This window comes from Typopeltis vanoorti, chromosome 1 (genome assembly GCF_054136105.1).
Source record: "Typopeltis vanoorti isolate ZY-2024b chromosome 1, IOZ_Tvanoo_1.0, whole genome shotgun sequence".
NCBI lineage: Eukaryota > Metazoa > Arthropoda > Arachnida > Uropygi > Thelyphonidae > Typopeltis > Typopeltis vanoorti.
In genome coordinates, this window is record NC_143549.1 from 32,263,869 (window position 1) to 32,279,943 (window position 16,075).

General features: G+C 34.4%; 1 protein-coding gene across 1 annotated transcript in view; it reads left to right on the forward strand.

Annotated features, from left to right (window-relative positions):
- Positions 1 to 16,075, forward strand: part of LOC150109873 (protein SHQ1 homolog) — a 169,836-nt gene that overhangs the window by 14,646 nt on the left and 139,115 nt on the right. Inside the window, exons 2-4 of the mRNA XM_090415535.1 lie at positions 1,480 to 1,576; positions 1,855 to 1,922; positions 10,195 to 10,259. Coding sequence (XP_090271661.1) covers positions 1,502 to 1,576; positions 1,855 to 1,922; positions 10,195 to 10,259 — 208 coding nt within the window. The 5' untranslated portion in view covers positions 1,480 to 1,501. The remainder of the gene's footprint in view (positions 1 to 1,479; positions 1,577 to 1,854; positions 1,923 to 10,194; positions 10,260 to 16,075) is intronic.

A 16,075-nucleotide genomic window follows, 5' to 3' on the forward strand; every position in this document is an offset into this window, starting at 1 on the left:
CAAATCTGCCATAGCTACAATTGTCAAGAAAGCAGATTCTTATAAGGAACTGGATCTCAAAACATGACCTGCTTACAAGCTCAAACTATTTACAAAGATCTTTCGCAGAACTTGCCATCCACTAGAGTAGCAAAGACATCGGCAAAGAGTTTAAAGCTAGCAAAGAATGGTTTGAGAAATTCAAGAATAGAACCAGTATCCATGGTGTTGTTAGACATGGAGAAGGTGCTAGTGCTGACAAAGAAGCAGCTGAAAGGTTCGTGAAGGAATTTCAGAAACTGATGATGTCAGATGGTTACAGACCAGAACAAGTTTTCAACTGTGATGAAACTGGGCTTTTCTGGAAGAAAATGCCTGAGGGAACATTCATCACTAAGGAGGAAATGGCATTGCCAGGACACAAGCCAATGAAAGACAGACTAATTTTGCTTTTTTGTGCCAATGTCAGTGATGACCTGAAGATATAACCTCTGTTGGTTTACTATTCTGAAAATCCTTGTCTTTAAAAAGCAGAAAGTTAACAGGCACAAACTCAGCATTATGTGGAGAAGTAACAGCAGAGCCTGGATAACCAGGCAATTCTTCTGTGAGTGGATGACAGAGGTCTTTGCTCCCACAATGAAACATTATCTACAAGAAAAAGGTCTGCCTGAGAAAGTTCTTTTTATAATGAACAATGCTCCAGCACATCCACCACAGTTGGAAGAAGATTTGGATGAAGAGTTTAATTTCATCAAAATTAAGTTCTTGCCTCCTAATACTACACCACTCCTACAACCAATGGATCAATATATTATTTCCAGCTTCAAAAAGCTTTATACCAAAGCTCTTTTCCAAAGATGTTTCGAAGTTATCACTGACACAGAATTAACTTTCATGGAATTCTGGAAGAATCACTTCAATAATTTTCATTCAGGCATGAGAAGATGTTTCTGTGAGAACTCTAAAATCAGCCTGAAAAAAGTTATGGCTTGACTGTGTCCAAGGAACTGCATTGGAAGGACCTGAAAGAGAAATTGACATTGTAGATAGTTGTCTCTCTGGGCAAGACCATGCATTTGGAAGTTGATGAAACAGACTTAGAGGAGCAAAACGTTGCGTGACCACTGAAGAGCTACAGGAGTTGAGAAGAGAAGAGGAAAAAGGATGAGGAAGAAAAGCAAATGTCTTCAGAGGACAGCAACAAAAGGGGAGCAATTCCAACAAGTGACGTAAAAAAAAAATCTTGCAGCACTGGAACGAATTGCAAGAATTGGTTAACAAGTAGCATCCAAATCAAGGAGTTTTTTTTTTTTGTAATAGATTTCATGGTTTGATATGAACACAGATGGATCCAGATAACCAAAAAAAAAGGAGGAATTTGAGATAGATTGAATATGTTTCTTGCTATTGACTAAATGTTATCAAATAATGATTACAAGTAGACATATTCTAAACAAAATTAATATTGTAAATAAATTTATTAATGCTTTCTTTCAGATTGCAGGCAGTAAAACTAATCATGCTAACTCCTGCTTTTGAGCTAAGTCAAGATGATAATTTTGTTAATATTCATATCAAGGTACCATTTACCAAGGTAAGAATTATAAATATTCACAAAATTACTGAAACAAAAATGTGGTTGCGAAAATTCATTTGGAAAATATAAATATTGCACTTTTTGTCATGTCTTCAAAGCATCTTGCTAATTATAGGATAATTACTGACATTATCACTAATATTTTGAAAGTTTTTTTTGTCTTGATGTTTCATTTCAACTAAGTGTGATTAAATTTCAGACTACTTTTAATTCTACTAGTTTATATATTCTTCTTAAATCATGCTATTTATTTTAAGGAACCATTTTTATTACAGATTTCAGAAACAGAAATTTATTTTCATGACTATGAGTTTGACTTTAAATCAAGGCCTTATTTATTGAGGTAGGTTTAAATTAACTTTTTTTTTTTATCTCTTTGAACGCTAAAATTTTAAAACATTACTTTAAATTTGTATGCTATAGTTTAGGAGTGTGTCTTTCAGTAAAGTTTATAGAAGATTATAGTTTCACTGAAGTTGGCAATAAATGAAAGTGCAGAGAGCATGTACTCTTTATCATTGAGAATATGGCATGCCATATCTAATTTCCACGTTGTTATGAACAAAATATGCAGGTTTTAGCATCCTCTGAAAATCTGCTTAATGCTATTATGTATCCTCTTCCAGGAAGTCCAAGGACATTTTAGTCACACATACTTAATTGATTTATGGAAACACTTACCAGGTTAATGTAAAACTTCAGTTTTATATAAACCAAAATAATCACTCAAGGTTTCAGCCTTCACATCAAGGTCATCTGGAGTATACTCATATATACAAAGAAACACTACAATCTGCATAGCATGCTAAAGTTACATTAATTTCGTCAACTATTAAAACATGAGCACACTTTACTATTTGAATTGAAAATCGGAACTCGCTTCCTTTCCTGGATGCACTGGTCATAAGTCTTCCCTCAGGCAGTCTATTTTTCACTGTCTACCTCAAGCCTACACATACTGGCCAATATATACTTGCTAACTCTTATCACCACACCTTCACAAACTTAGTCATTAACATCCTCAAAAACAGAACTATAACAATTTATTCTAATGAACAAGCTCTTCAACAAGAATTAAAAATTATTATCAATAAATTTATAAATAGCTATAGCAAAAATACTATCAATGAAGTTCTTCATAAAATTTCATCAAAAAAGATTACAGTAAAACCATAACTATCCCCGTACATTAAAGTAGTGTTTCTCAAATTTCAGATATCCATGTACCCCTTCTTAAATTTTCATTATTACCAAGTACCCCCTAAATTAATTAATAAATTAATTTATCATCATCATCAAATTCCTGCCATGTACCCTCAAGGGGTGTACAGGATATGACAGTACTACATGAAAAAATTACATCATTACTAACTTCCTATCTACAATTTTCCTCCAAATCAGTCTGTTACTTGTCAAGACTCCAACATTATCAGATCTTATATTTCTATCGTCTAAAGCACTTTGTACCGTATCAATCCACCTATATCTTGGTCTTCCTCTGGGTCGTTTTCCTGCCAACCTGGCAGAGAACACTTGTTTTGCTAATCTTTCCTCTCCCATTCTATTTAAGTGACCATACCATCTGAGATTAGCTCTGCTAACGCATTCCTGGATGCTGACAATGTCAAATTCTTTCCTAATATCCTCATTTTTAATATGATATTGCCATTGATGCCATCTGTTCACGCCTCTAATCTTTCTCAGGACTCTCATATCTGCGGTCTCTAGTCTTTGGTCAAGTGTTTTACTTCTGACCCAGCTCTCAGATCCATAAGTTAAAATTGGTTTCAACACAGTCTTGTATACAGCTAATTTAGTGTTCCGACTAATTTCTTTCTTATTCCATATGAATTTATTCAATTGACTTCCCACGATACCAGCTTTGCTGATTCTGTTGTCTATTTCTATATTTAGTTTACCATCTTCAGTAAAATTTGTGCCTAAGTAGCTGAAATGTTTTACTTGTTCCACAGGTTCTCCATTCACAACACAGTTGACATTTTCAATGATTCTACCTATTTTCATTTTCTTTGTCTTTTTATTGCTGACCTTCATACCATATCTATTACAACAGCTATTCAATTTAGTCAGAGAATCTTGCAGACTTGTAGCGGATTTATTTAGAAGTATAACATCATCCGCATAAAGCAAAGAGCTGACATTAACATCTCCAATTTTGATATCATGTTTAATACCACATTCCTTCATAATGTGATCCATATAGATAATGAATAACAGAGGGGATAATGTACATCCTTGTCTCACACCAGATTTAACATTAAACCATCTTCCTGTACTTCCTTCAATTCTAACTGCTGACCCACAACTCAAATAAAGACTAAGTATTGCTTGATATAATGCCCCATTGACACCATATATCTGCAGCGTATTCAATAGCTTCTCTCTTGGCACCTTGTCATATGCCTTTTCCAAATCGACAAAACTTAAATACAGATCTTTGTTATATTCCCATGCTTTCTCGACTATTTGTCGTAAAGTGAAGATCTGATCCTGACAGCCTCTATTTGGCCTGAATCCAGCTTGTTCTTCACCAAGCTTTTCTTCCACAATTCTTCTCAACCGTTTCTCAAGTATACTTGCATAGATCTTGCCAGGAACACTCAGTAGGGAAATACCTGTGTAATTCTCACATTCAGTTTTATTTCCCTTTTTATATATGGGTACTATGAGAGCTCTACTCCAATCATCGGGAATTCGTCCCTCTGTCCAGGCTTTCTGAACTATGCAGTGCAGCCACTGTAAGACTCTTATACCACCATACTTCAGCATTTCTGGTCGAATATCATCTACTCCTGCTGCCTTTCCACATTTCAAGCCTTTGATGGCTTTTTCTACTTCAAGTATGGATATGTATCCCTGACTGCATGCCTGGTCAGTGTTTTTTATCACTGTGCTGTCATCACTGCTTGTTTCATTTAGCAGTTTTTCAAAGTAATTACTCCATACTTCAATGATATCTTTTTCTCCTGTTTTCATTTCACCTTTATCATCTCTAATTCCTTTTACAGCACTCTTTCCTCCATTCCTAAGCTTCTTCAACAACCTCCAGAATATTTTGCCACCTTCTTGATATTTATTTTCTATATTCTTGCCAAAGTCCTCCCATGACTTTTGTTTAGCTAGTTTTACACACTGTTTAGCTTTCTTACATTTGTCTCTGTATTCTGTAAGAGTAAAAGCTGACTTATTTGCCAGGAACTTTTGATATGCTTTCTTCTTTTCCTTCACTGCCTCTTTAACTTCCTGTGTCCACCAGGGAGTTCTGATTTTTTTATCTTTGCACACAACCTCACCACATGCCTCTCTGGCAGAATCAATCAATGTTTCCTTCAGAGTTTGCCACTGAATCTCCAAGGTTTGATTCCTGTTCTCAAACTCTTTCATTTTCTTTTCAATAATATTTCTGTATTTTAGTCTATAGTTTACATCTGAGAGCTGCTCAACTTTTATTCACTTTAAAACTTTCTTACATGTTATTCTTTTCAATATGAAATTCAATTTTATCCTGCTCAAGACTAAATAGTGATCACTTCCAATTTCAAATCCTCTGTACACTCTGGTGTCCTGCACCAGGGAGAAAACATCACTATCAACAATAACATAGTCAATGAGACTTTTCTTATTCCTAGCCTCTTCTCTCCATGTGAATTTGTGCACATTTTTATGTTGGAACATGGTGTTAGTAATAACCAGTCCATGTCCTGAGCAGAAATCCAACAGATATTTGCCATTATTATTAGCTTTGCTCTTTTCTCCAAATTTTCCCAAAATATTTTTGTATGTCTCACAATCATTTCCTACTCTACTATTTAGATCTCCAACAAGGACCAACTTTTCCTTTTTCATTGTGTCAGTTGCTTTTTCTAAAGCCTCAAAAAATTCCTCCACTTCTACCTTAGTAGAACCTTCTGTGGGACCATAGGCACAAATAAGTCTCATTGTCCAGTTCCCCATTCTCATATTTGCCCACATTACTTTTTTAAAATATTTTAAATTAAATTTTAAATTAATTTAAAATATTAATTAAAATTAAATATCTATTTTATTTGAATTTATATGTTCATGTAAACAAAAAATATGATTTATTTTTAAATTTTGGTTCTCTAGAGATGTCAGATGACACACTTATCAATTTCATTTGATCCAGATGCAATATCAATATAACTCTAACTTTTTTTCCCAAAATGAAAGCTAAAAAATTGTGTTGTGAAATATGTGCTGGAATTTTTGAAAACTAGTTTTCAGAAAAAAACTGAAAATGGTGCGACTTAGCTATCACTACTTTTGGCATCGAGAACAGTTTCTTTGTGTGCATCGTCAAAGTCATCACCCAAATAGCATCATCTTCTTTCCCATTATTTCAAGCAAAAATTACCAGTAATTTACAAGACTTGAGATCTGTAGAGCAGCAAAGAACTGCATCATATGATTGGTGTAGTATTAACAAAAGATCACGCGAACAAGACAAATTAGCATTTCGAAAGTTGAATTGAAATGCTAATTCCCTTCAACCGAATTCCATAATATCTGAAAACACATTCACTATATATTTCTTAGTTTTAACACGTTAACGACATGGGGGTGTCAAGCAAAACCATATATTCCACCAGCAACATATGGTTTTGCTTGGTCTATACAGCAGTTTCTATTAGAGAGGGGATGTGATTCATTGGTTAGTGCCGTTTTATCCCGGTTGTCTCTAATTGCACTGTTTGTTGAAAAATATGACTCCTTTAATTATGCATAGCAGAAAATTGCCACGTATCCCCTAACGACTTTTCGCGTACCCTTGGGGGCGGGGTATACGCGTACCACACTTTGAGAAACACTGCATTAAAGGATTATCAGAAAAAATAAAATAGAATTCTACATCATTATAATCTTAATGCCACTTTTAAACTACCTATAAAATTAAAAAACATATTCAACTCTTAAGGATCCTCTCACCTAGTTGGCTCAGCTTGGAGTTTATCTATTGTACCCGTAACTTACCTTATATTGGGGAAACTAGATGCACAATTCCTATCCATAAAAAAAGAGCATAAACAACATAATTTTGATGAAACAGCCCTCTAAGATCAAGCCTTTAACACCCTACACCAAATTGATTGAAAAGTACCTGTTCTTTGCATCATACAAAAACCTGGTATGAATGTAAATTTAAAGAAGCCTGTGAAATTTTGCTCAACCATCCAACAATAACAGTGGCATAAAAGTTCCAAGAATTTAAATGGCACACATTCAGCCCACTGAAAGTTTTACAGTAAGTCCTGACTTTAGGACTAAGCAATAATTTCAGCTCTTATCGGTCACCATCCCTACTGTTTTGTTCTAATTTATATATGTACTTAATGAGAAATTATGTGGGAGCATGTTGCCCTCTAGCTTAATTTATTTTTTTGCAACCAAATGGATAATAACAGGTGTGTTATTATCCATTTGCTTGAGTATTGTAGAATCTTACTACATCAAACTGTTGATGTAGTAAAGTTTTTTTCACCAGAGGTCAGGCCACTAGTTTTAATGGTTGACCAAAAAGGCAAGTGATGTGAGTCATTAGCTTCTTTATATGAGTTGCCCCAGTCCTGAAAATACTTAAGGTGCAAACTTTGTTTGCTCACACTTGGATAAAGGATAAACCAAATTTATAATTTCTTGGTATCTTTAATTTAATGTAACTTTAGCATACCATGTAGATTTTAGTGTAGCTTGTTTCTCTGTATATGATGGATGGTCTTAACATGAAAGTCGAAACATTGAGTGATTATTTTGACTTATATTAAACTAAAGTTTTACCTTAACACAGTATTTGTTTCCATAATTTGTGTAATGAATGTCATACTTTTCTTTAACACATGCTTCTTATCCAGTTTTCTAGCTATAGAATTAATCTGTTCCATTCGGCCTGCAAGGATTCAGTATTAGGTAAATCCCTTTTCACTCTTTTTGTTGATGATGCTCCAACTTAGCATCATCAGCAAACTACTGATCTAGTCCATTCTGAATATCATTAATATAAAGTGATTATCAATGAGTACAGAGCCATGATACACTGCTGGTAACTTTGTCCTGGACTGACTCAGCACATCCATTTGTCATTTTCTAATACATGTTGGTGAATTACTTGCTTATCCATATCACAAATTTATTTGGAGTTTTTGTAGGTTTGTATGTGGAATCATGTCAAATCCTATGCAAGATCCAGAAGTATCATGGTATATTCATTACTATATATCTTATAAATGATTAACTTATTTTCATAAGATAAATATCTCTTCAGCTTAGAAAATTATCATTCTTATCTGAAGAATGACTTTTTCAGTTTATAATTCCAACTGAAATTTCATTTGCCATATGAATTAACTTTTCGTTTCAATTCATATATCAGTTTAATTTGATCAATTAAATCCCTATATAATTTAAGATTCAATTTAAATCCAAATTTAGTTTAATGTATTATATACTTATGGAACATTTTTTCCCCAGGTAGGGATTACCTAAAGTGTACTAAAACATGTACTATGTTTTAGCACACCACTTGTAAAGAACTCAAAAAAGAAATTGTGTTTTAATTTGACTAGTTTCATGAAAAAACTTTGTTTCACTTCATCAGGAAAGGGCACAAATAAATTCAACTACAAGCAAAGTAATAACAGTTAACGTTTCTAGTGAAGAATTTTAAACAATGAAAAGCATGCATTTGCTATTATGCTGGCTGCTGGTTCATGGGTTGCTGTATATTGCTAACATCATTTCTATTAGCTGTATATTGCTGTATACTGCTAATAGAAATGATGGATTTAGGAAGACCAGATTTTATATAAAACCAAGAGTATAAAGGAGCAGTGATTCTCCCATATATACAATCAATCACAGATAAAATAACAAGATTGCTTTGCCAAAAAAATCTAAAAGTTGCTTTCTTCACAATCAACAAAATCTGCAGTCATCTGAAACCATCCAAACCACCTCCACCACTTAAAAAAAAACCCAGATGTCTACAAGATCAGTTGCAGTTGTAGACCATGCTACATAGGACAAACTTGTAGATCTGGGGATATATGCCGATCAGAACACATCAAGGACAACGAGAATGATAAATCGTGGCTGGAAACACATACAACAGATACAAAGCATCTAGTAGAATAGCGACAAACTGAAATGCTCTTCATTGAAATGAAGTATACTCTACAGTGTAGCAAAAAACAGTGGATGATTTTACATCAGATCTATCATCATCAAATTCCTGCCATGTACCCTCAAGGGATGTATAGGATATGATAGTACTACATGAAAAATTTACATCATTACTAACTTCCTGTCTACAATTTTCCTCCAAATCAGGCTGTTACTTGTCAAGACTTCAATATTATCAGATCTTATATTTCTGTCGTCTAAGGCAGCACTTCCCAAACTGTGAGGAATCATTGTCAGGAAAAATTTCTCCTGATCTCTCCAAACAGTGAGCTGTCAGTTTGGAGAGATCAGGATTTCCCCAAATACAAAAAAGTGTTAGACATGTCTGTTCAGTCTCTTCAGTAAAGAAATTCTTCCAAGTCTGGAAGAACTAGATGTGGTAAAAATAGGAGGAAGAAATATAAATCTTTGTTATGCAGATGATACTGTATTGACGCTGAGAAAGATGATTTGCAGAAGTTAATAGCAAATAAATACAGAGTAAAAAAAAAATTATAGAACAAGACAAACATTACACTTACAGAGGAAGGAAAATTCAAAAGAGATTAGGAAAAGAATAGAAATTGAGAAATCAACCTTTAATAGGATGAAGAATATACTGACATCAAAAGAAATGAGCAAAAATACTAGATTAGGAATGATTAAAGGTTTTATTCGATTTACTTTTCTCTGTGGAGCAGAAATAGAGACAGTAAACAAGGGAAAAGTAGAATGATTAATGCTTTTGAGATTTGGATGTAGAAGAGCATGGATCTAGAAGAAGGGAATTGACATTTTGGAGATTTGATACTAAATTGGAACTAATAAAGAATATACAAAAAAAAATCACAATATTGTTAGAAATGAGTCCCCAAAAAGATTTATTAGAAGGAAGCAAAAGAAAGAAAATACAACACATACATGGTTTAAAACAAAAGCTGGCTGGGCCTGAACTATGCAGAGAATAGCCTAAGGCAGAAGTATATGATGAGCCAACCTCAAGTGGATGGAGATGACACTTGACAGGACAATAACTTTGTATAGCTCACTTTTTATATATGCTTGGTGTTAGCATATTCACTTTTCAACCAACAGTCTCTGGGGTTGAATCCACTGTGATTATAGATGTCATACAAATGTCTATAGGTATAGATGAATTTCACCTGGTGAGAGGCAGCCATTTGCTTATTGGTGACTTGAAAAACACATCATCATCTTTGGTCTGTAGAGTATGAAAGTTTCCAGATTATTTAACCCCTTAGCTATCCATGGTACTTATGCAAGTGTAGACTAAGCCATTCTTTGGAAGGGATTCAATTATGCATGCACAAAACAAGTAATGAAGATATTAGGTTGACTTATGTTTGGTAACTTTATTATTATTTGCTTTTTATGTAAAATATTTGTATTTTTTGTAGGTTAAAACTTCCAAGTAAAGTTGTAGAAAATGGACAAGAAAGTACTTTATATAATGCTGATTCAGGTAACTGGCATCTTTTAATTCTTGTTCACTGAGATTATAAAGTTTAGTGACTTATCATTACTAATCTGTTCCTTATATTAGTATTAATAATTTAAATGTAGTCTGAATCATTAAGTTTTAAATTAAATATTCTCAATAACAAAACTGGTAGTTTCTTTATGGCACCAACTACAAAAAGATGGTAAACTTATAGCCTGTGTATTGTGGATAGACTAAGGATGAGATGGTCTGGAAATCACTAATGATGCATACTCTCTTCTGAAGACAGGAAAAAAAGAGGAAGAATTATCTCATAAAAGGCAATAAAAATATCATTTAAGTAAAGAATAGTGACTAAAGGAATAATTAGCTTGCACTTCTGGTAAGTTCTAATGTTATTTTAAACAGATTGAAAATAAAATATTCAAAAATTTACCAATGAAGAGCCACATCAAGTTGCCATGGCAGCATGCAAAAAATCATCCTGTTTGCTGAATGTGCTGAGGAAGTGGTTGTGAAATGGCTTAGGATGGAGGATAGCTCTTCATGTTTATAGTGTAATGACTTCATAAACATTTTGGATTCTGCTGTGATTACTGATTTGTTTCTCCTCTCCTGGGTAAAACTAACATTCACCATTGAAATGTAGAAGAATAAGATAAAAATTGAAAAAAATATGATGTACAAGATTAAATGACAGTTTGATTCTACAATGCAAAATATTCAGAATTGAAAATAAACTTAGTTAAAATTGTATATTTATTTTTAAATAGTGCTTGACACTATAAAAAAGAGAATATAAAATTGAGTTTATTGTTAATTCTAATGGAATTCAAATGAAATGAAGAAATGCATTGCCAAATTGCCCTGATAGATACTAAATGAGTAATTTTTGTGGGTAAACTTCAATTATCTGAACATTGATTGGATTGCTTGTGCTCTTAGAGAATACAGACAAATGTAAGAAAGCTAAACACTGCGTAAAAAAAAAAAAAAAAAAAAGCTAAACAAAATTGGATTGCATTCCACGAGGATTGGATTGCTAAAAAGATTTCTAACAATGAAGGAGAATTTATTGAGCTGCTGCAAGACAACTTTCTCAAGCTGCATGTGAAAGAAGCAACTCAAGACCAAAGAACATCAGAGTTGTACATAGCATCAGAAGGTGGTTCAGTTAAGAATAACTGTTTTGATGACGGTGATCATATCGTACTGATCTGGGAAGTAACCAACTGTATGGATCTTCTACTTAAACAGAATACATGCTGAACTACAAAGCTGGAAATTTTGAAAATATGCTTAAATGAAGCAGTAGCTCAATGTGTCCCTTGAGTTTGAAGAATAAATAACGTGGGATTGAAATTGGTCTGCAGCCTTATTAAGCAAGAGATCCATAACAAGATGTGAAAGGAATGTTGCAAGAATAAGAGTGAAAGGGAGTCAAAGCCAAAAAACTGGGAGGAGACCTCTACATTGCCTTTCAGGAATGCAGAAAACCGACTGAAGCTTATGACCTAATGTCCAATATTCACCTTGGTGTTGATGGTGGTGTGCTCCATTAGTAGGTATATATATGTGTGTGGGTACTGAATGAATGAGGATGAACTGGCAATTTGGGACTTAGCAAACCAAATCATAATCTCTATTGGTTTAAACCACAAATATATATGATAATATTGAAAAGAATAACATGTAAGAAAGTTTTAAAGCAAATAAAAGTTGAGCAGCTCTCAGATGTGAACTGTGGACTAAAATACACAAAGATTATTGAAGAAAAAATGAGAGTTTGAGAACAGGAACCAAACCTTGGAGATTCAGTGGCAAGCCTTGAAGAAAACCCTGATTGATTCGGCCAGAGAGGCATTGTGGTGAGGTTGTCTGCAAGGATAGAAAAATCAGAACTCCATGGTGAACACAGGAAGTTAAAGAGGCAGTGAAGGAAAAGAAGAAAGCATATGAAAAGTTCCTGGCAAATAAGTCAGCTTGTGCTCTTAGAGAATACAGAGCCAAATGTAAGAAAGCTAAACAGTGTGTAAAACTAGCTAAACAAAAGCCATGGGAGGACTTTGGCAAGAATATAGAAAATAAATATCAAGAAGGTGGTAAGATATTCTGGAGGTTGTTGAAGAAGCTTAGAAATGGAAGAAAGAGTGCTATAAAAGGAGTTAGAGATGATAAAGCTGACATGAAAGCAGGAGAAAAAGATTTCCTTGAAGTATGGAGTAATTACTTCGAAATATTGCTAAATGAAACAAGCAGTGATAGCACAGTGGTAAAAAAAAAAAAAAAAAAAAACGCTCAACAGGCATACAGTCAGGAATACATATCTGTACTTGAAGTAGAAAAATACATCAAAGGCTTGAAATGTGAAAAGGCAGCAGGAGTAGATGATATTCTACCAGAAATGCTGAAGTATGGTGGTATAAAAGTCTTACAGTGGCTGCACTGCATAGTTCAGAAGGCATGGACAGAGAGATGAATTCCTGATGATTGGAGTAGAACTCTAATAGTACCCATATATAAAAAGAGAAATAAAACTGAATGTGAGAATTACAGAGGTATTTTCCTACTAAGTGTTCCTGGCAAGATTTATGCCAGTATACTTGAGAAACAGTTGAGAAACTTGGTGAAGAACAAGCTGGATTCAGATCAAATAGAGGCTGTCAGGATCAGATCTTCACTTTACGACAAATAGTTGAGAAAGCATTGGAATATAACAAAGATTTGTATTTAAGTTTTGTCGATCTGGAAAAGGCATATGACAAGGTGCCAAGATAGAAGCTATTCAATACGCTACAGTTATATGGTGTCAATGGGGCATTATATCAAGCAATGCTTATTCTTTATTCGAGTTGCAAGTTAGCAGTTAGAATTCACGGAAGTACAGGAAGATGATTTAATGTTAAATCTGGTGTGAGATAAGGATGTACATTATCCCTTCTGTTATTCATTATCTATATGGATCACATTATGAAGGAAAGTGGTATTAAATATGATATCAAAATTGGAGATGTTAATGTCAGCTCTTTGCTTTATGCGGATGATGTTATACTTCTAAATAAATCTGCTACAAGTCTGCAAGATTCTCTGACTAAATTGAATAGCTGCTGTAATAGATATGGTATGAAAGTCAGCAATAAAAAGACAAAGACAATGAAAATAGGCAGAATCATTGAAAATGTCAACTGTGTTGTGAATGGAGAACCTGTGGAACAAGTAAAACATTTCAGCTACTTAGGCACGATTTTTACTGAAGATGGTAAATTAAATATAGAAATAGACAACAGAATCAGCAAAGCTGGTATGGTGGGAAGTCAATTGAATAAATTCATATGGATTAAGGGAGAAATTGGTTGGAACATTAAATTAGCTGTATACAAGACAGTATTCAAACCAGTTTTAACTTATGGATCTGACAGCTGGGTAAGAAGTAAAACACTTGACCAAAGACTAGAGACTGCAGATATGAGAGTCCTGAGAAAGATTAAAGGTGTGAACAGATGGCATCAATGGCAATTATCATATTAAAAACGAGGATATTAGGTAAGCACTAGACATTGTCAGCATCCAGAAATGCGTTATCATATCCTGTACACCCCTTGAGGATACATATCAGGAATTTGATGTATATGATGGTTCAACATAATGAAATTTCATTCTAGCTGGTGCATTGCCCAGTTAAACAAGGCCCCAATGTTTTTGTCAAAGCACTAGGGCAGACAATGAAAAGTCAGTTACTGGAACAAACTCCAACTCAACATCTAGAAGAAGAAATAAAACATCGGAAGAACTGAAGATAGAAACCATCGCAGCATAAGAAGTATTAATGGAAAAGAAATCTAACTTGCAGAAGAATTGGAAACATACCATACAGAAGTAATTGGCATTACCAAGACAAAACAAGTGAGAAATTACTAAATAAGTTTATTCAGGCAATAATGATCAAGGAAAGGAAGGAATAGCATTTAACACCAAACATGAAGATAAACTTCTTGATTTGGAAGGAGTTTCAAGTAGTTATGTGGGCAACTTCAAAATAGTAAAATGTACAATGAAACTGATTTGTGCCTATGGTTTCACAGAAAGTTCTAAGGAAGAGATGGGGGAATTTTTCAAGTCATTAGAACAGGCATCTGACATAAAGAAAATGGAAAAAGTGGTCTTTGTTGGTGTTTAACAGCAGAGTAGGAAATAAATCCTACCATGCATATAGGAACATTTTGGGAAAATTCAGAGAACACATCAAAACTAATACTGACAGTAAGCATTTGCTGGACTTCTGTATTACATGAACTAGTCATTGCTAACACCATTTTCCAACGTAATGAAGTACATAAGTTTGCTTGGAGAGAACACCAGAAATAAAAGCCTCATTGACTATCATTGTTGATAGTGGTACCTTTATGGTTCAGGATACAAGAGTGTACACAGGATTTGAAATTTGAAGTAACCATTACTTATTGTTAAGCAAGTTAAAAATAAATATCACATTGAAAGGGACATTTGAAAAGTATGTAAGAAAGTTTTAAAAAGAATTAGTTGAACAGCTTTTACAGTAAATGGTAGACTTGTCTGTAAAAACATTATTGAAGAAAAAAATGAAACAGCTTGCAAACAAGAACCAAACCTTGGCATCTCATTGGCAAACTCTAAAAAAGATGTTGATTGATTCAGCTAAGAGATATGTGGTGCAGCTGTTTGCAAGGATAGAAAAATAAGAACCCTGGTAAGAATATATAGGATGTCTCAAAAAAATGTATACACATTTCAACAGCTGATAACTCATTTAATTTTTGTTATTTTGCAGGTTTGAATGGTTTGAAATAATGGCTGAAACCAGACGCTTTGAGGAAAGAAAATTTATCCTAAAATGCTACTGGAAGTATGAAAACGTAGTGGAAGTGCAAAGACAGTTTAGAAGAGAATTTCAACAAGATCCACCTACAAGACTTACTATCACTCGAATTAGAGATAAATTTGAAGAAGATGGAGCTGTTCAAAATGCCCATAAGCAACTTTCAGAAAGACCACGAACAGGTACGAGGCCCGCAACAGAAGAAAGGTTGATTGAAACATATTGTCAAAGTTCAAGAAAATCTGTGCAACAAGTGTCTCATGAGATAGGAGTATCAAAATCAAGTGTCCATTGCATGTTGAAGCACAGTCATTGGAAAAGTTGCATTCCAAGAAGAGTACGCGCTCACAACGAAGATGATCCGGATAGGAGAATGCAGTTTTGTGAGTGATACTTGGAAAAATGTGAAGAGGATGCACAATTTCCAAGACAAATTGTGTGGAGTTGATGAGGGCACATTTAAATTAAATGGGTCAATTGACTGGCACAGTTGCACTTACTATGAGAATCCACATGTTATGGAGGAACATTATGTAAATTTACCAGGAGTGACAGTGTGGTATGTGCTGATAAGCCACACTACACTGTCACCAGTTACAGTACCACTTCGACGGTACTGTAACTGGTGCCAATTACTTGAACTTGCTGCATGACGCTGTCATACCATGTATTCAAGAGTGAGCCCTCATCAAGATGTGAGGGCCTATCCTGTGATGAGAACTCTACCCAGCAGATGGATTGGAAGAAGAGGTTCTGTAGAATATCCCCCCCTCCCCCCACATTCACCAGATCTCATGCCAATGGACTTCTTCTTATGTGGATTTATCAAGGATAAAGTTTACACTTCAAAACTGGCAACAGTCGACAACTTGAAAGCAGCAATCGAAAGAGAATGCACCCAGCTACAAGACAATGATTCTCAGTGTTTGCAATTCCATTGCTGCACATTATCAGCGGTGCCTGGACCAGGATGGCCATCAGT